This window comes from Panthera pardus, unplaced genomic scaffold, assembly GCF_024362965.1.
Source record: "Panthera pardus isolate Hobbes unplaced genomic scaffold, ASM2436296v1 HiC_scaffold_7, whole genome shotgun sequence".
Lineage (NCBI taxonomy): Eukaryota > Metazoa > Chordata > Mammalia > Carnivora > Felidae > Panthera > Panthera pardus.
In genome coordinates this window covers 988,290-1,008,699 of record NW_026527002.1, presented here as the reverse complement: position 1 = coordinate 1,008,699, position 20,410 = coordinate 988,290, and the positions used below count along the sequence as shown (strand labels likewise).

At 37.1% G+C, this 20,410-nt stretch overlaps 1 protein-coding gene across 2 annotated transcripts in view; it reads right to left on the bottom strand.

The window, feature by feature from the left end:
• Positions 1-20,410, bottom strand: part of UBE2V2 (ubiquitin conjugating enzyme E2 V2) — a 60,085-nt gene that overhangs the window by 9,099 nt on the left and 30,576 nt on the right. For both annotated transcript variants that reach the window (XM_019428889.2, XM_019428890.2), the window contains exons 2-3: positions 14,078-14,226; positions 9,415-9,540 (exon numbers count right to left, since the gene is read on the bottom strand). In XM_019428889.2, coding sequence (XP_019284434.1) covers positions 9,415-9,540; positions 14,078-14,226 — 275 coding nt within the window. The remainder of the gene's footprint in view (positions 1-9,414; positions 9,541-14,077; positions 14,227-20,410) is intronic.

The window sequence follows — 20,410 nt, the reverse complement described above, 5'->3', positions numbered from 1 at the left end:
CAAGAGACCCATTTTATTTTATTTATTTTTTTAATTTATTTATTATTTATTATTTATTTATTATTGAGAGAGAGAGACAAGCGACACATTTTAGACCTATGACACCTTTAGATTGAAAACAAGGGGATGGAGAAGCATCTATCATGCTAATGGTCGCCAGAAGAAAATCAGAGTCTCTATACTTATTTCAGACAATCTAGATTTTAAAATAAAGACTGTAACAAGGGATGAAGAGCATTATATGATAATTAAGGCATCTATCCACCAAGAAGATCTAACAATTATAAACATTTATGCTCCAAACATGGAGGCACTCAAATATATAAATTAATTAGTCACAAACACAAACTCATGGATAATAATACCATAATAGTAGGAGACATCAACACCCCACATACAGCAATGGGCAGATCATCTAAACAGAAAATGAACATTGAAACAATGGCTTTGAATGACACACTGGACCAGATGGACTTAACAGATTTATACAGAACATTTCATCCTAAAGCAGCAGAAAATACATTCTTCTCCATTGCACATGGAACATTCTACAAAATAGATCATACTGGGACATAAATCGGCCTTCAACAATTACAAAAAGATCAAGATCATACTGTACGTATTTTCAGACCACAACACTACGAAACTTGGTATCAACCACAAAAAAAATTTGGAAAGATAACAAATACTTGAAGACTAAAGACCATCCTACTAAAGAATGAAGTTAACCAAAAAGTTAAAGAGGAAATTAAAAAGCACATGGAAGCCAATGAAAATGATAACAACACAGCCCAAAACCTCTGGGACACAGCAAAGGCGGTCATAAGAGATAAGTATATAGCAATCCAGGCTTTCCTAAAGAAGGAACAAAGGTCTCAGATATACAACCTAACCCTATACCGTAAAGAGCTGGAAAAAGAACAGCAAATAAAACCCAAAACCAGCAGAATACAGGAAATAATAAAGATTAGAGAAGAAAGCAATGCTATTGACACAAAAAAACAGTATAACAGATCAGTGAAACCAGAAGCTGGTTCTTTGAAAGAATTAACAAAATTGATAAACCCCGGGTGAGTCTGATCAAAAAGAAAAAGGAAAGGACCCAAATAAATAAAAACAAGATTGAAAGAGGAGAGATCACAACGAACATGGCAGAAACACAAACAATAAGAGATTATGAGCAATTATATGCAAATAAATAGGCAATCAGGAAGAAATAGACAAATTCATAAAAACATATAAACTACCAAAACTAAAACAGGAAGAAATAGAAAATCTGAACAGACCCATAACCAGTAAAGAAATTGAATTAGTAATCAATCTCCCCAAAAAGCAAGATTCAGGGGCGACTGGCTACCAGGGGAATTCTACCAAACATTTAAAGAAGAGTTAACACCTATTCATTTAAAGCTGTTCAGAAAAAAAAAAGGAAAACTTCCAAACTCATTCTATGAAGCCAGCAGTACCTTGATTCCAAAACCGAAGACCTCAACAAGATATTAGCCAACGGTATCCACCAATACGTTAAAAAAAATTATTCACCACGACCAAGTGGGATTTATACCTGGGATTCAGAGCTGGCTCAGTATCTGCAAATCAATCAATGTGATACATCATATTAATAAAAGAAAGGATAAGAACACATAAACCTCTCAATAAACGCAGAGAAAGCATTTAACAAAATGCAGCATCCTTTCTTGATAAAAACCCTTAAGGAAGTACGGAGAGAAGGATCATACCTCGAGATCATAAAAGCCATATATGAAAGACCCAGTGCTAATATCATCCTCAATGGGGAAAAACTGAGAGCATTCCCCCTAAGGTCAGGAACAAGACAGGGATGTCCACTCTCACCACTGTTATTCAACATAGTATCCAAAGTATTAGCCTCAGCAATCAGACAACACAAAAGAATAAAAGACATCCAAATCAGCCAGGAGGAGGTCAAACTTTCACTCTTCACAGATGACATGATACTCTATATGGAAAACCCAAAAGATTCCACCAAAAAACTGCTACAACTGATCCATGAATTCAGCAACATCACAGGATATAAAATCAATGCACAGAAATCGATGGCATTCCTATACATCAAAAATGAAGCAACGGAAAGGGAAATCAAGGATTCGATCCCATTTACAATTGCACCAAAACCATAAAATACATAGGAATGAATCTAACCAAAGAGGTGAAAACTCTATACACTGAAAATTATAGAAAGCTTATGAAACAAACTGAAGAAGACACGAAAAAAGGAAAAATATTCCACGCTCCTGGATTGGAAGAACAAATATATGTAAAATGTTAATACTACCCAAAGCAATCTACATATTCAATTCAATCCCTATCAAATAATACCAGCATTCTTCACAGAGCTAGAACAAACAATCCTAAAACTTGTATGGAACCAGAAAAAAAACCCAAATAGCCAAAGCAATCTTGAAAAAGAAAACCGAAGCTGGAGGCATCACAATCCTGGGCTTCACAATGTATTACAAAGCTGTAATCATCAAGACAGTATGGTTCTGGCACAAAAACAGATACTCAGATCCATGGAACATAAGAGAAAACTCAGAAATGGGCCAACAAACGTATGGCCAACTAATCTCTGACAAAGCAGGAACAAATATCCAATGGAATAAAGTCTCTTCAGCAAATGGTGCTTAGAAAACTGGCCAGCAACATGAAGAAAAATGAACCTGGACCACTTTCTTATACCATACACAAAAAGTCAAAATGGATGAAGGACCTAAACATAAGACAGGAAGCCATCAAAATCCTCAAGGAGAAAGCAGGCAAAAACCTCTCTGACCTTGGCCGCAGCAACTTCTTACTCAACATAGTTCCAGAGGCAACACGTCTAAAAGGCATCCAATGGAATGGGAGAAGATATTTGCAAATGACATATCAGATAAAAGGTTAGTATCCAAAATCTGTAAAGAACTTTATCAAACTCAATACCCAGAAAACAACCCAGTGAAGAAATGGGCAAAAGACACGAATAGGCATTCTCCAAAGATATCCAGATGGCCAACCAACACATGAAAAAATGTTCAACATCACTCATCATCAGGGAAATACAAATCAAAACCATAATGAGATATCACCTCACACCAATCAGAATGGCCAACATTAACAAGTCAGGCAACAACAGATGCTGGCGAGGATGGAGAAAGAGGATCTCTTCTGCGCTGCTGGTGGCAACGCAGACTGGTGCAGCCACTCTGGGAAACAGTATGGAGGTTCTTCCAAAAATTAAAAATAGAACTACCCTACAACCCAGCAATTGCAGTACTATTTATCCAAGGGATACAGGTACACTGTTTCAAAGGGGCACACGCACCCAAATGTATACATAGCAGCACTATCAACAATACCCAAAGTATGGAAAGAGCCCAAATGTCCATCAACAGATGAATGGATAAAGAAGATGTGGGGTGTGTGTGTGTGTGTGTGTACATATGTGTACATATGTATGTGTGTGTGTGTGTATATATATATATATATATACGTATGTGTATATATATATATAGGTATGTATGTATATATACACACATACATACAATGGAGTATTATTCAGCAATCAAAAAGAATGAAATCTTGCTATCTGCAACTACATGGATGGAACTAGATGGTATTATGCTAAGCGCAATTAGTCAGAGAAAGACAAGTATCATATGACTTCACTCATATGAAGAAATTTAAGATAGAAAACAGATGAACATAAGGGAAGGGAAGCAAAAATATAAGAACAGGGAGGGGGATAAAACATAGGAGACTCTTAAATATAGAGAACAAACACAGGGTTGCTGGAGGGGTTGTGGGAAGGGGATGGGCTAAATGTATAAGGGGCATTAAGGAATCTACTCCTTGAAATCATTGTTGCACTATATGCTAATTTGGATGTAAATTTAAAAATTAATTAATTAACTTTTAAAAAAAGAAAGAAAGAAACACAGTCTGGCCATACCTCAAAAAGTTAAACACAGAGCCACCATATGACCCAGCAATTACAATCCTAGGTATACATCCAATAGAAATGAAAGTTTTAACCATACAACCTTGTACACAAATTTTTGCTGCAGCATTATTCATGACAGCCAAAAGTAGAAAAACCCAAATGTCTATCAGGTGATGAATGGATTAACAAAATGTAGACAGATTTATATAATGGAATTATTATTCAGCAATAAAATGTTATAAAAGCTATAAAAAGTTATAAAGTACTGATACATGCTATAATATGGATGAACCTTGAAAACATGTTAAGTGAAAGAAGCTAGTTGCCAAAAAACACATATTATGATTTCATTTATATGAAAAGTCCAGAATAGGCAAATCTATAAAGACAGGAAGATTAATGGTTGTTTAGGGTATGGGACGGTGTAATAGGAAGTGACAACCAATGGGTAGGGGGTTTCCTTTGAGAGGGACAAAAATACTCTAAAACTCGACTGTGGTAATGGGTCCACAACCCAATGAAAACTAAAACACCACTTAATTATATACACTTTGAATGAACTGTACGGTATGCAAATTATATCACAATAAACTGCTTAAAATAGAAGACAAAATCTCTTACAAGTAACTGAAGCAATAAGAAGAATGTTATAACGTTAAGATGTACTTAAAGGGCTTCCTCTAATGATTTAACTTCAGCAGTAGCAAGCCCCTTAGCCTGTTTTAAATAGACTCCACTAGCAAATAAGAGTTTTCAAGTGGAGAGAATACCAAGCTTTTTCCAAAGCAGAAACAAACACTTCTAGCTGTAAAGTTACATGATAGTTAAATAAGCATAAGCGATTGCAACTCCTGTGAAACACCAACAGGGTACGTACACACACACACACACACACACACACACAATGGGGAAAAGAAGATGAAGAAGAGAGAGGAGGAAGAAAAGAACATGGGAAAATAAATACCATGTCAGAACAAATCTGCATCTTATCATTCTATAATATACAATAACTTCCAAAACTTGAGACTTCACAGCATAAAGCACTACAATTTGTGCTTTCCTATGCTAACCACCCGTAAGGAATAATTTTACCTTGTTGTATTACATAAATATAAACCAAAATTACTAAAGCAACACTCAAAATTCATCAGGTACTTAACCTCAAAATGATATAAAATTATTCTGGCACATGACCAACGGTCAGTGTGAGGTTCTGGGCATCTATTTACTAGTTATGAAAGTAGTATTTTAAATTCTTAAATATCCATCAAGAGAAAAACTGATGTCCAGTGTAGTCACCCTATTTCTAACCTTCTATACACAACCTATGCTCTAATAATTAAAATCATTATTTCTTTTTCTTTTCAAATCCCCATCCCAGGTTGGCCATATGAAGCATTGGTGAGAACGTACGATCACAGGATACTGTTAGACACAGCTAGCAGGACAGACGCAGATACAATTCTGTGAAGAGTAGCTGGCAATTTTCAATCAAGTTGAAGGCAAGCCCTACACTTCAGCACACATTCCACTTCTAGGTGGATGTCCTGGAGCAGTGCTATGTTCCATGGAACAGAGTACGTTCCGTGGAATGACGCCAGGCCTTGAGCTAATTTTTTACTGGTCCACCACAAGACAGACACAGAAATGTGTTTCAAGATTTCTATGGTAATTTGACAGAGAAATTCTTGTTTAAAAAACCTGAGCTTATACAGTAAAACCTTGGCTTTTGAGCCTAAATCGTTCCGGAAACATGCTTGTAATCCAAAGCAATTGTATATCAAAGCAAAGTTCCCATAAGAAATAATGGAAACTCAGATGATTCATTCCACAATCTAAAAATATTCACATAAAAATGATTACACCAATATAATATGAAATAATAAAGAAAATACAAAATATAAATGAAAATAAACAAATTAACCTGCACTTACCTTTGAAAACCTTCATGGCTGATGTGAGGGAGACAAGAGAGGAGGGTTACTGTGTAGGACAACTTTCACTATCACTAACTGATGTTGACTATAGTACAGTATTAATAAACTCTTATCATTTACTGTATTTAATGTAACTGGCAAAAAGGCAGCAGAGGAAAGGGTCTGTATCTGCAGGCAGCCTGACCTAGAATGAAGCAACGCATTCCTAAGCTTACTCTTGTCTGGAAAAGCAAAGGACTGTCCACAGGTGCTAAAGTGACAAAAAGACACTAGTGCCAATTGTGGGCACCTTCCAACATTCTGAAAAATCACTGATTTCTGCCAAACACTGCGGCCTGAGACCAAGCGTCTGAGCATGGGAGATGATCACCCACAATCCCGCAGAGAGAGAGAGAGAGAGAGAGAGAGAGAGAGAGAGAGAGAGAGAGAGAAGGGAAAGAGAGAAAAGAACCATGGCTCAGTGGTGATCATATGATGTTCAATGTCACATAATACTCGTATTGCAAGACATCAATCGTTTATCAGGTTATGATTTATTAGAAACATTTGCTCGTCTTGCAGAACACTTACAGAACAAGTTACTCACAATCCAAGGTTTTACTGTATTTTCTTTTTTATTTCATTTTCTTAGTAATTTTTATTGTATTTTACACAAGTACTGATCTACAACATATTGGATACCAACAAACCAACCATTAAACACCCAAGTCTTAAGAAACACTGCCCTAGGGTAGAAGAATACTTATATAAGAATGTCCATTGTAGCAATCTTTTCAGTGAAAACTGAAAACGGCGTAAATGCCCAGCAAGTGAAAAACAGAGTATTAAAAGGAACAATCTAATTTAAATGACTCAACACAGATGAAACTCAAAAATCACTGACGTGATTCCACACAAAAGTAATACAACATAGAGGTATACACACACGTGCATAGTTAAAGCATAACAATCATGCATGGAAATGATAAACATCAAATTCAAGATGAGATTACTTCGGAGGAAAGTAGAAGGGGAAACTGGGGAAAGGTACACAGAGTTAACTACTTATAATGTAGTCTTTCTTTTAAAAAGGCTATTGCAAACAAGACCAAAATGCTAAGATGTGACAAGGGAAAATGGACGATGTTGGTTATATCACTTTTCTAAAATTTGTCTACGTATCAAAAATACTTCTTTTAAAAACACCAAAAATGAAAACAAAGAGAAAAGTAGTAATAAATTTATAGAAACTGCTACAAAGGAAAAGATTATCAGAGTAAAAAAAGGGACAGAATTCAAGAAAAGACTTTTCGAAGAAAGTGACTTTTACACAGAAAAGGGAAGGATCTGTAAGGATTAGCCAGAGTGGGGGAGATGTCCAGACAGGAAGAACAGTGCACTGATCCTGAGGCAAAATGAAAGGCATGCAGGGCAGTGTGGACCCTGTGAGTCCCAATGAACCATGGCAAAAAGCATGCACATTGTGGTTGAAGTCGTTAAAGGATCTTAAAGCACAGAAGTGACATAACACAATTTGTATTTTAGAAAGATCCTTCATAACACAATTTGTATTTTAGAAAGATCCTTCTGGGATACATGCACCCCAATGTTTATAGCAGCACTATCAACAATACCCAAAGTATGGAAAGAGCCCAAATGTCCCTCGATGGATGAATGGATAAAGAAGATGTGGTCTATATATACAATGGAGTATTACTCAGCAATCAAAAAGAAGGAAATCTTGCCATTTGCAACTATGTGGATGGAACTGGAGGGTATTATGCTAAGTGAAATTAGTCAGAGAAAGACAAAAATCATATGACTTCACTCAGATGAGGACTTTAAGAGACAAAACAGATGAACATAAGGGAAGGGAAACAAAAATAATATAAAAACAGGGAGGGGGACAAAACAGATGAGATTCATAAATATGGAAACAAATTGAGGATTACTGGAGGGGTTGTGGGAGGGGGGATGGGCTAAATGGGTAAGGGGCATTAAGGAATCATTGTTGCACTATATGCTAACTAATTTGGATGTAAATTTTTAAAAATAAAAAAGAAATTAAAAAAAAAGAAATTCCCTAAACAATATCCTTCTGTATGTTCAAAATGTTTTATAATCCTGCTTCTATCACATCTCTTAATATTATTTATCATAGAAATACTTAAGTATGCACACTATAATTTCTAGAATAACCACTGAAAAAACAAAAATAGAATGAAAAATTTTGAGAACCGTTTCAAAAGCAGAAAAGAAACAAAAACCACATGGAAAATGAGAAACCACAAAATAAAATGATTTATTAAACCTAAACATATCAATATTATATTAAATGTAAAGGGACTAAATAGTCCCAATAAATTACAAAGACTGACAGACTGACAGGAAGGACTCTCAGAACCCAGCTTTTAGGTGGCATGCATCAGGTAGGGAGATTTGTAAGTGACCAGCAGATTCAGAGCTGAGACTTCCAATGACCTGTCCACCTTCTTCCTGTCAGGGTCATGCTTTCTTCTAGCACATCCAGCAGGGAAGCACTTGCTGTTGTGGGGCCTAGCTGTGGGTCTGCATACTAGACTGAGTTGGGGGCTAGAGGGCTAGTTCTGTGTGTCCAGGGTTCAATTTGTTGCCAGAGGGAATTACAAATGTGAAACAGATGAAATATGGAATAAATCCTACTGTGATGGAATAGTGTGTTGGTATAAACTCATAGTTTTTAATAGATGATAGGTAAGGCAGGTATATAAATAGATAAATAGGAAGGAAAGAGGGAGGGAGGCTAGGTATACACACATGATACATTGGGTAAAATTAAAAAAGAAAAAAGACAGTACATAAAAGAATATTTTTAAGATGTTAATTACTACTAGTGAGGAAAAGGAATACAGGAATAGGATGAGAAGGAGCACACAAGAAGTTAAGGATATTGATAACATTCTATTTCCTAAGATGGATGATGTTCATTTTATTATTATTGTGTTATTACACTTCCTAACGTGTATTTTGCATGTGAGTGTACTCTCAACATGGCATATCAATAGCCTGGATTTAGAAGTCTTAACATGAGCCCTAACAACCTAATCATAATAGAAATTCAGCCTTCTAACTTCCAGGTAGAGCATGTCATTTTGGTTTATTTGCTTTAAACACACAACAATGCTCAACCATGACTATTTGTTCTAATACAGACACACTTGTTCCTCAAAGCCTCCCCTTCATGAATATTCATTTTTTTAATCTCACCAAATGTACCTTAACCTTAAAGAAAAATAACAAAGAGAATGTTATCTTTTTACCAAATAAGGATTCAACTTAAATATGACTACTGAAGCAATTAATAAACCCTGAGAGAACTGTTGTCATCACATCTATCTAGGCTGGTACATAAAGGTTTTTTAAGGACAGATTGATTTATAAGAGAAAAACAAGATATATTTCTTTTAGACTTCCAACTAAACAAAGGTCTGTTTTATATTTTAACTTTCTTCTGACTATATATTATTTTATAAAAATAAAATGACTATTTTAACTTACCATTCCACTGGAATTATTAATTCCATTCATATTAATTTTGGTTACAAATCTAACTGATGGAGGAGCTTCTGGGTATTTAGGTCCACATTCTACTTTCAGGCTATATATTCTGTTTTCATAATTTGTCTGGAAGGCAAAAATAATAATATTCAACTGCTAATAAAGAGGAAAAGTACAATATTAATGTATTTGATATTACTTTATGATCAATAATTTATATTTTTGTACATTCACATTTATGTGATAAGCTAACCAGCTATAGATTTCACTTACCCAAACCGATCCACAACTTCCTTTCCCTTAAGTAAGAGCTATTCCCAAGTGGAGGTCAGACCTGGGATATTAAACTACTGTAATTTAAAACGTATGCAACAATCTTGTATATATATTACTAATTATTTCAACACTTTGAAAAGAAACACCTGTATAAAAGTCAACCAAGGTTAACCACACACATCCATTAACACGCTCAGCAGTTTGGATGTGTACAGTAAGGACTAACGTCATGGAGATCGCAAGGAAATCATCCAGTCTGTGGTACTCAATCTGGATGAACATTAACCTATCTACAAGACTTACATTAACAAATAAGAATAATAGGGCCGCCTGGGTGGCTCAGTTGCTTAAGCGTCCAACTCTGGTTTCGGCTCAGGTCATGATCTCACAGTTTGTGGGTTTGAGGCCCACGTCAGGCCCCATGCTGCCAGAGCAGAACCTGCTTGGAATTCTCTCTCTCTCTCCTTCTCTCTCTGTCCCTCCCTGCTCACTCTGTCTCTCTCAAAATAAAAAAAATAAACATTAATAAATAAATTACAAAAATAATAGTAATAGCCCCCAACAAACTCTATAATGTTAAATATACTCAACATATATGGGAACAACCAGAACTCTCACACTTTACTGGGAGTAGAGGATGGTATAACCATTTAGGAAACAAACTGGCATTTTCTTATAAAGATAAATAAGTGTGTACCTACCTACCCTATGATGTAACAATTCCATTCCTAGACATTTTATCCAAAAAAATGGAAACAAGCATGTTCACAAAAGACTTTTAAAAGACTGTTCATAGCAGTTTTATTTCAAATAGCCACAAAGTAGATAAAATCCAAATACCATGAACACAGTGATAAATACATTATGGTACAAATCCATACAGTAAAATACTACTCAGTAACATAAATATTAAGAACCATAAATAAAAAGAACCACTACCACTACTGTGTGGAACAACACAACTAAATCTCTGAGACATCGTGCTGAGTCAAAATAAGCAGACCAGTAAATACACACACTGCATGATTCCACTTACACGAAATTCTACCACATGCAAAACTGCTCCAGGCTGGGTGGGGGTGAGAAAGGGCACACGTGACTGAACTGTTCTATATCCAGACAGAAGCATAGGCAACAAGGTGTATTTGTGGAAACTCGTGGTGAGATTTGTGCATTTCATTATATGTAAATTATACCCAACTTTTTAAAATTAAATTTAAAAACTCTAAACCAGCCTTTTAGAGTAAACATCATCTTAACTTTGGACCAAGGTCTAATTTTATCACTCCAATTAAAAAAAACAAAAACAAAAAAAAAACAGCCACATCTTTCTGTCATCCAATCAATTGCAAAATACAAAAAGGGGAAAAAAAGGAATATTTACAAAATATGTACTATAGTCAGGTACCTTCCTATTGTCTAATTATTAAGTCATTTAATTCTCCAAACTAAATGGGCAAAGCAGATCCATTTACATATAAGGAAAACTTGGAAAAGTTACTAAATCTCTAATGCTAAAAAAGTATTGCTTCAGAAAATTTAAAACACAAACATATATGGAAAAACAAAATTGCTGATTATATAAATCCAAACAAAGTACTAGAATAACATTTTAAAAATCAGGGATGTTAATAATGCATTAAAAAAATTAAAAACCCCTAACCAAGTAACAGTATGGTAAGGCAAAATTTTCCCATTATGCTGGTTAGATGTGGATACCTGAAGCTGGGGACAAACTGCTCTAAATATGGCACCTCCTAAAGAGAAAACAACTAAGGGGAGACAGTAACTCCTGCAGGTTTTATTACAAGGCAACTGAATGAGTGCACAAGTACTCACCCTCACTGGGTCTCAGTGAAGGAGGAAGTCGGGAGATGGTGACAGAAGGCAGAAAAATCATTGGCTGGCCGGAAAGATGCTGTGCCTTTGTAAGGTGCTCCCCTCTTGCCCCTTCCTGGCTTCCAAAGGAAGTAAGAAGAGGCTCCAACACCACTACCCTGAGAAAGGGGAAGGCCCAGGGCGCCTGGGTGGCTCAGTTGGTTAAGTGCCTGACTTCAGCTCAGGTCATGATCTTGAGGTTTGTAAGTCTGAGCCTTGCATGGGGCTCTGTGCTGAGAGCCCAGAGCAGGGAGCGTGCTTCGGATTCTGTGTTTCCCTCTCTCTCTGTACCTCCCCTGCTTATAGTGTCTCTCTCTCTCTCTCTCTCTCTCTCTCTCTCTCTCTCAAAAACAAAGTCCAAAACATTAAAAAAAAAAAAAAAAAAAAAAGAAAAGAAAAGAAAGGAAGGAAGGAAGGAAGGAAGGAAGGAAGGAAGAGAGGGAAGGCGGGAGGGAGGGAGGGAGGGGAAGGCCCAATGACCAGCCGTCCAGCATGTCCAGTGGCCCAATGGCAGCATTGTGTCTACACAGCTCTTTTGAGCAAACCAAACCCACCCCCGCAAGCTAGAGCAGGCTTCACTATGCACTGGACACAGCCTGGACACAGAGGGGCTTCCTGCAGTTCGGTGACACCAGGAAAGGCAGCTAGTCTGCATGTGAGATCAACTGGGAGCTGCTCTTCCATATTCGGGAACTATGCTCCAGGCCGGTCCACAAAATCAGAGGCACTCACACACAAGCTCTAAAACATTCCTGAAGTTTAAAGTCCATTGGAGGTAGTGGCTGGAGAAAAACTAAATCTAAATAATTTCAAGCTTATACTCTAGTATAAATAAATATACTAGGTATCTAGTAAATAAATATACTAAATACAGTAAATATCTAGTATATGTAAATATAAATTTATACTCTAGTATACTCAAGTTCAGACTGTCAAATCTTCAAACTATTCATTAAGAATGTTGTTCATAAATTAGGGGGCGCCTGGGTGGCTCAGTTGGTTAAGCATCTGACTCTTGGTTTTGTCTCAGGTCATGATCTCACAGTTTCAAGCCCAATGTCGGGCTCCATGCTGGCAGCACAGAGCCTGCTTAGGATTCTCTCTCTCCCTCCTCCCTCACTCCCTCCCCCACTCACACTCTCTGTCTTTCCCAAAGTAAATACATAAAAACTTAATTTAAAAAAAAAAAAGCTCATAAACTAAAGTCCTTTCTTTTTTAACCAAACAGACCATGTTAATAATGTTCACAAGCAGTGAAAATCAAGGTTTTCATTATAAATACCAAGTTACAAAAAAACACATCAAGAATCTTAACCATCAAGTTACATTTCCTTCCTCAAATATCTTACAGGAAAACCAAAGCAGAAGAAGGAAATCGGAGTTTGTCAGGCTAGTAGTGTGCTCAAATTCTGCAAAGAAATACCAGAAAATATAAAACATATGGTGATTCACTCTCTAAAGTTAACACTGCTGATTACTTGATCCATTTTTCTTTTGTAAAAACCAAGAGGCAATCTAAACTCCACCCAAAAGCAAAACAATTGAAATGCTCTCATCAGGTAGCCAATAGTATATAAAACCAAAGACTAAAAAAGAAAACCTTCAAACTGGTGCTCTTTGCAGAAGTCAAAAACATTATGGAATACATATTTCAAAGACTCACTGCCAGGAGTGCAGTAAATGGGATCTTTGAGTAAGGAATGCAACGTGGAAAAATATTTCCCAGTCTGGAAAAGATTTTGAGTAAAAATAAAACTTCTTAAGCTTGAGAAAAACCTAAATAAAATGAAACACAATGGGTCTGTTGCCAACAATGCTAGAAAATATACAAAAATCATAGACTTTTCTCTGTATTTTATAAATGAAAAAATTGAGGCCTATAGTATATACAAGACAAGTCACATGTCAAGAGGGCAAACAGCAGTGTGCACTCAATACGAACCAATTTAGAAACCCTTGGTTACACCTTGGTTACACACATAGCGAGCGGGTTAGTAACATGTTATGTCAAAATATACTGTTTGCTCTTCCCAAGTAACCCCTCCATTTCCTCACCTTTTCTCCTCTCTATCTGGAATGTTCTCCATCCCCATCACCACCTTCTGAAATCCTACCAGTCAGTCCTTTAAGGCTCATTCCAAAGGCAACTTCCTCCACTGTTCAGCCTTCCTCAATTATTCCAGCTAGAAGAAACATATTCTAAAGTCCCGTAGTGAACTTTCTCTGCCATATTTAGAATCTGTCATTTGTAATTATTTTTTCTTCTCTACTCAACTGCAAACACCTTGACGGCAATGACTGTATCAATATTTTCCCCCCAGTCCTCCACAAAATCAAGCATTATACCCTACACGCAGGAAGCATCTCGATAAATGTATACAAAATGAATTAAAAGGGAGGAATTGTTTCAGTTAAAAGTGATAATTACTTTAATATCAATATTAAATAAAATGCTTACTCTAAAATGACAATAATAGTAATAGAAAAAAATATAATTTATAGCACTGACCCTTGGTGGCCCAATAATCATGCCTGTCCACCTTGTAAGTGTCATATCTTCATCATCTTCAAGGCCCCAGCTAACCGTACCATCGCCTACTCCTTTTTGTCCTTCTTCAAGTTCTTCCAACAAGCGAAAATTACGAGGAACTTTAACTCCTATACAAAAGAATGTAAATGTAAAAAGCCCATAATTACAAGAGTTGCATATATTCAAATTGAGCTTTTTCCAGTTTAAACTTTACAAATTATTTCCCAAAATGTCAAATTCCCTTTAAGCATTCTCCCCCAGAAAACGCTCAATCTAAAACCACCCAAAATGAAAACCCTAAAGAAAACACCGTAACAAATATTAGCTGCAGCATAGAACATGTAGATGAATTCCTAACAAATCAATGTTATCCTGGCATAAATCAGTCATAAGGAAATCATTATAAAATGAATATTTTCCATAACTGAGATTTCTGTTCCAAGCCTAGAACACTTCATCAAGTAAATAGGCAGGACCAGAAAGTTCAAATTCATTAACATGTCCTCTCTAATGCTTTTTAAAGAACAGAATTATGTTCCATCTTTAAAAAAGCACTAGAGGGCACAATTTTTTTCAACAATGCTGAAGCAGCCCCATCCATGGCCCCCAGTCAGTCTCCTTTCTTGTCCTCATCCCTAACTAGAGGGTCTTACCTCTCCCCATGTCAGCATGGGGCGTCATCATCCCTTGGGGAGCTCCTTGATTTGAGAATAACTCTCCTTATGGATATAGCAGTTTCCTAGGACCCGCCCTTCACCTCTGGGCCCAACCCAGCAAATTTTACACGATCCACTAGCCCTTCTCATACCTCCCCCTCTTTAGACTTCATCACCCCTACTTTATTTCTAAAATCTTAACACAGAAGTTTGCCTCTCTGCCCAGAACCTAGCATTTCACAGTTCTCACTCCTTCATCCTCAACAGACCTGGTCTTTGCCACCATTGTGACTTCCAACCCCTGGAATCCAACCATGATTCTTCCAACTGACCACAACCTTTCTTACAATTACTGGTCTCACGTCTCCAAAGAACGGACCTTGTGGTCTTTCATGTTCTCAAAAGCATCTAGATTGAAACATCCCCCAGCCCCATCACACAAGTCTTGAAAAAATTAGGTAAATGCCCTCAGAAGCCTCTCTTTGGCTCTAGAGCTTGTGCACATGTGGCCGTGCACTATCTCTCTCATGCATGCACACACACGATTATGATTTTTTTTGTGGGGGGGATGACATCTCTTCTAAAGTGGCCATCATTTTGTATAACTTCTCTCTTGGTGAAACCAAAACATCTTTCACTTATTAATTGACAGTAACCCTTCTGGACATGTAACGAAAAAGCAATAAAAATACTGTAAATTAAAAGAACACTAGCCATTTTGTGCTTCATGAAAAAATGCTTGAAAATTTTGGGCCACAGTAATACAGAGCTTTTACAAATCACAAAAAAAAACACAAAAACAGCCATTATTACAACTACTATGATTATTAAAACCATTTGTTGAGCATATATTGTGTTCTATTTTAAGTAAATCATCCCCTTTAATTCTAAAAGCACCCATTTTACAGTTGTGGAAACTGGGCTATGAAGAAGTTATGTCACACAGCTGTAAGAGGCAGATCCAGTACTGAAGTCAAGTTTTCTAGACCAAAGTCACTTTTTTTTTTTTTTTTTTTTAATGAGAAGGCTTTTATTGAAATGCTTTATATAAATAAAATCTTTGGGCTCTAATTTTAGTTTAAAATATCCCTATTAGAAAGAAATTTATTTTATTTTATTTTTATTTTTTATTTTTTAATATATGAAATTTACTGTCAAATTGGTTTCCATACAACACCCAGTGCTCCTCCCAAAAGGTGCCCTCCTCAATACCCATCACCCACCCTGCCCTCCCTCCCACCCCCCATCAACCCTCAGTTTGTTCTCAGTTTTTAAGAGTCTCTTATGCTTTGGCTCTCTCCCACTCTAACCTCTTTTTTTTTTTTTCCTTCCCCTCCCCCATGGGTTTCTGTTAAGTTTCTCAGGATCCACATAAGAGTGAAAACATATGGTATCTGTCTTTCTCTGTATGGCTTATTTCACTTAGCATCACACTCTCCAGTTCCATCCACGTTGCTACAAAAGGCCATATTTCATTTTTTCTCATTGCCACGTAGTATTCCATTGTGTATATAAACCACAATTTCTTTATCCATTCATCAGTTGATGGACATTTAGGCTCTTTCCATAATTTGGCTATTGTTGAGAGTGCTGCTATAAACATTGGGGTACAAGTGCCCCTATGCATCAGTACTCCTGTATCCCTTGGGTAAATTCCTAGCAGTGCTATTGCTGGGTCATAGGGTAGGTCTATTTTTAATTTTCTGAGGAACCTCCACACTGCTTTCCAGGCACATGAAAAGATGTTCAACGTCGCTCCTTATCAGGGAAATACAAATCAAAACCACACTCAGATATCACCTCATGCCAGTCAGAGTGGCCAAAATGAAGAAATCAGGAGACTATAGATGCTGGAGAGGATATGGAGAAACGGGAACCCTCTTGCACTGTTGGTGGGAATGCAAATTGGTGTAGACCAAAGTCACTTTTACATCAAGTCACACAGCAGTACAAACTACACAAGTGGCATATCCTGTCACAGATCTAGAAATCAGACTGCCCAGGTCCAGATCTGCTAACCACTTAACATGTGACTCCCAGCCCTACTTTCTCACCTGTAAAACTGAGGTAACAATAGTTCCTATCTCACAGAATCACTGTGAAAATTAAACAAGGTAATCCACCTTAAACACAATAAATGTTGACTATGATGACCATTTTAATGTTTGTATTAGATGGAATTACATAAAACTTCCATTAGCCTCCATCTATGCTATGTGAGAATAAAAGCTCTTTATTCTTTAAAAGAATATTCTATATATGAGAATATATTCTATACATTAGAATATACTTTATGAAATGATATATATACTCTATAAAAGCTCTAAAAACTGTAGGGTGGCCCCTAGAAATTTTACCCTAAGCTGTTAGTTTCTATTCACCTAACATCGGGACAGCTGCTATTTTCCTGTAGCTTATACAGTCATGACCTCCACAATGCATTGCTACTGAATTCCTTTTTAAAATAACCTTAAATCAGCTTGATTATCCTTACCATTTAAAGCCATTCCCCAAGAATTATTCTAAAAAAAATTTTTTTTGATGTTTTTATTTATTTTTGACACAGAGAGAGACAGAGCATGAGCAGGGGAGGGGCAGAGAGAGAGGGAGACACAGAATCTGAAGCAGGCTCCAGGCTCCTAGCTGTCAGCACAGAGCCCGACGCAGTGCTTGAACTCAGGAACTGCAAGATCGTGACCTGAGCTGAAGTCGGACATTTAACCGAACTGAGCCACCCACACGCCCCTCCCCAAGAATTATTCTAAATTTGCATTGAATTCTGTTGCTGATTTACAAACAATTCAATCAAGTGACCTTTATGAGCATCCAAAACTACAAAGGGAACTAGAAAATTAAGGTTTCTTCTTATATAAGTGCCGTAAAAGTGATAAAGATAGTTACTACTAAACTTTTCACCATTTCTTTATATTGCATTTTGGGAAAATAATTGTAAGATTAATAGATAATTACTGATAGTACTAACATTTAAAAAATTATAGCAGCTAAGACGATTTTGCTTTTAAAGTATAAGACAAAAAAATACAAGATTAACACTGAGTCATATTTTCAAATTCAGGGTTAGAGTACTCTGGTTTTATTTCAACCAACCGCTAATATCTGTGAGGAATTAAAAGCCAGAAGGTGGGGATGTTACTCCATGAAAATTGAAGTATGTACGTAGACTGCCCTCTGGATCTCTTGCCATATATGAGCGTTTTTCTATAGTTCTACTTGTCTTTTTCCTGTATGTCTGTGTGTGTTATTAAGTTTAAACTATTTTGTTCTGTTAGTCTTGGATCTTCATTAAAAGAAAAAAAAAAGTCACCCATAAATCCACACTTCCTAGCTGAAACTTTTAAAATGATGTTAATTTTGGGTCCAGAAGAATACCAAAGATCATCCAGTCCAAAACCTAATACTTTAGAGGAAATAAAATTATCACCAGTAAAAGTGGAGTGATAATCCTAAAGTCACTTAACTATTAATTGACAAACCAAGTCAAAAACCTCTAGGCTTCTCCACTAATCTAGTTTCTTCTTTAGTACATTTCAATGAACCTATACTCCTGGGAAATAAGACCAAAAATAATGACATTCATAACCAAAACTCTGAATGCAAACAAATGCATTCTAGAAAAATGCTTCCAGTTTTAAATGTGAAAGATATCAAATTGCACATCACTTGCCTTTAATTCCCATGATACCAAAAATAAAGGCATAAAGACTGCCAAATAAAGCCCAGAATGAATCTTGTCATGCAATGTTTATTAAGAAAAAAGATTTCCCAACTTTAACTCATACATTTTGACCTTTTTCAAGTTACAAGGAAAAAAAGGCTAAGAACTTGAATAGTAATAAATCTATCCAACCAGCCATACAAACATGAGAAACAACAGCAAAGCAAATTTACTATCAGTTTGCAATTAATCATCTAAATTAAGTAAGTTCTACCACAAAAAAAAGACAAGAGGTGGTATCGTTTTAGAGAGGGCAGTATAAATTCCAGTTCTACCTGATGGTGAGCATTCTAAGATGTACAAAAGCCCCTAAAATTCAAAAAATAATTATTGTTACCACTTTAGTGTATTTCTCTTTAGATTATCTTCCATACAAAATATATGGCTTCCGTGCTTTTTTCCCCAAAATGAGCTCATGCCTCAAAGTTTTGTAACTTCCTTTTCCCCCTATCTACGAACTTATTTCTGTGGCAAACATAATCAGGTGCCATCTTAAAATGCCCCAATGAATAATATTAGTCTTGCTTGGGGGGCAGGAATAGGAAGACTTGACTAGGGGAATCATCACCTACTCAAAACTTAAAGGAGGGGTGCCTGGGTGGCTCGGTCGGTTGGGCGTCCGACTTCGGCTCAGGTCATGATCTCACCGTCCATGGGTTCAAGCCCCACATCGGGCTCTGTGCTGAAAGCTCGGAGCCCGTTGCATGCTTCAGATTCTGTCTCCCTCTCTCTCTGCCCCTCCCCCACTCAAGCTCTGTCTCTGTCTCTCTCAAAAATAAACATTACAAAAAAAATTTTTTTAATTAAAGGAAAATATCTGTAGAAATGGAATAAACGTTTTCTGTTTCATGTGCTTTTCAACCCTCCTCTAGCTGATCCTCACAAACACCCAGGTCCCAGGTTGGCTATGGGTCCCTTCCCCTCACCCCACTACCCAGAGGGTCTACAAGGTTAAGGAAGAGAGTGTATGGGGCGTGTGTGCTGCGGGATGTGGCCAAGGCTGCTTACGTGTCCCCTGCAGAGTCCTTGGGCATGGATTTCAACAAACATGAGTGGACACACTGTTAAGATGGAACTCATGAAAAGTCCCACCTTTGATTTTAGTTCTCTGATTCTGCCCCACCCTGGGAGTTCTGAGTTCTCAACACCCAACAAGCTGACTTGATTAAAAATAACATATTTACCGAGCACCTCCCATGAGACAAACATTTGCTAAAAGCTTTACAGGCAGAAGTCCTTCATTAAATCACCTCATAAGCCGATAGAACATCACCATTTCACTAGATAAGAAAATTAAGGCTTAAATTATTAGGTTGAACCTTATAAAATCAAAGTGCAGTTATTCAGGCATCTTTTTAACCAAAAGAGAAATCTCATAAAATTCAATCTAATTACATGGCAAGTAAGTCAGGGTTGAAGCTCTTAGCCAGTATTCTCCACTGCCTACTCATGGAACCTACTAGTCCCGAATGGAGCTCCTTTCCCTACCTCCTGCTAATCTGTCCCCAATCCATGCAAATCTAATAGGGATGAGGGACACATCTTGACCAAGTGTGTAAACAACTCTGATCAAATACATACTGTTCTGAACTCCATTAAAAGGACTCTTCCCAGGGGTGCCGGGTATCTCAACCGGGTAAGCACCCGACTCGATTTGGGCTCAGGGACTGATCTCATGGTTTGTGAGATTGAGCCCCACTTCCAGTTCTGCGCTGACAGCATGGAGCCTGCCTAGGATTGTCTCCCTCTCTCTCTGCCCCTCCTCCGCTCATGCAGGGCTGGGGCTCCTGCTCGCTCCTTCTCTCTCTCTCGCAAAATAAATACACATTACGGAAAAAAAAAATCTCTCTGTATGTCACACACGAGGCATGCTCAAAGCAAAATACTCCTACCCAGGGAAATAACACAGCACTTTATATT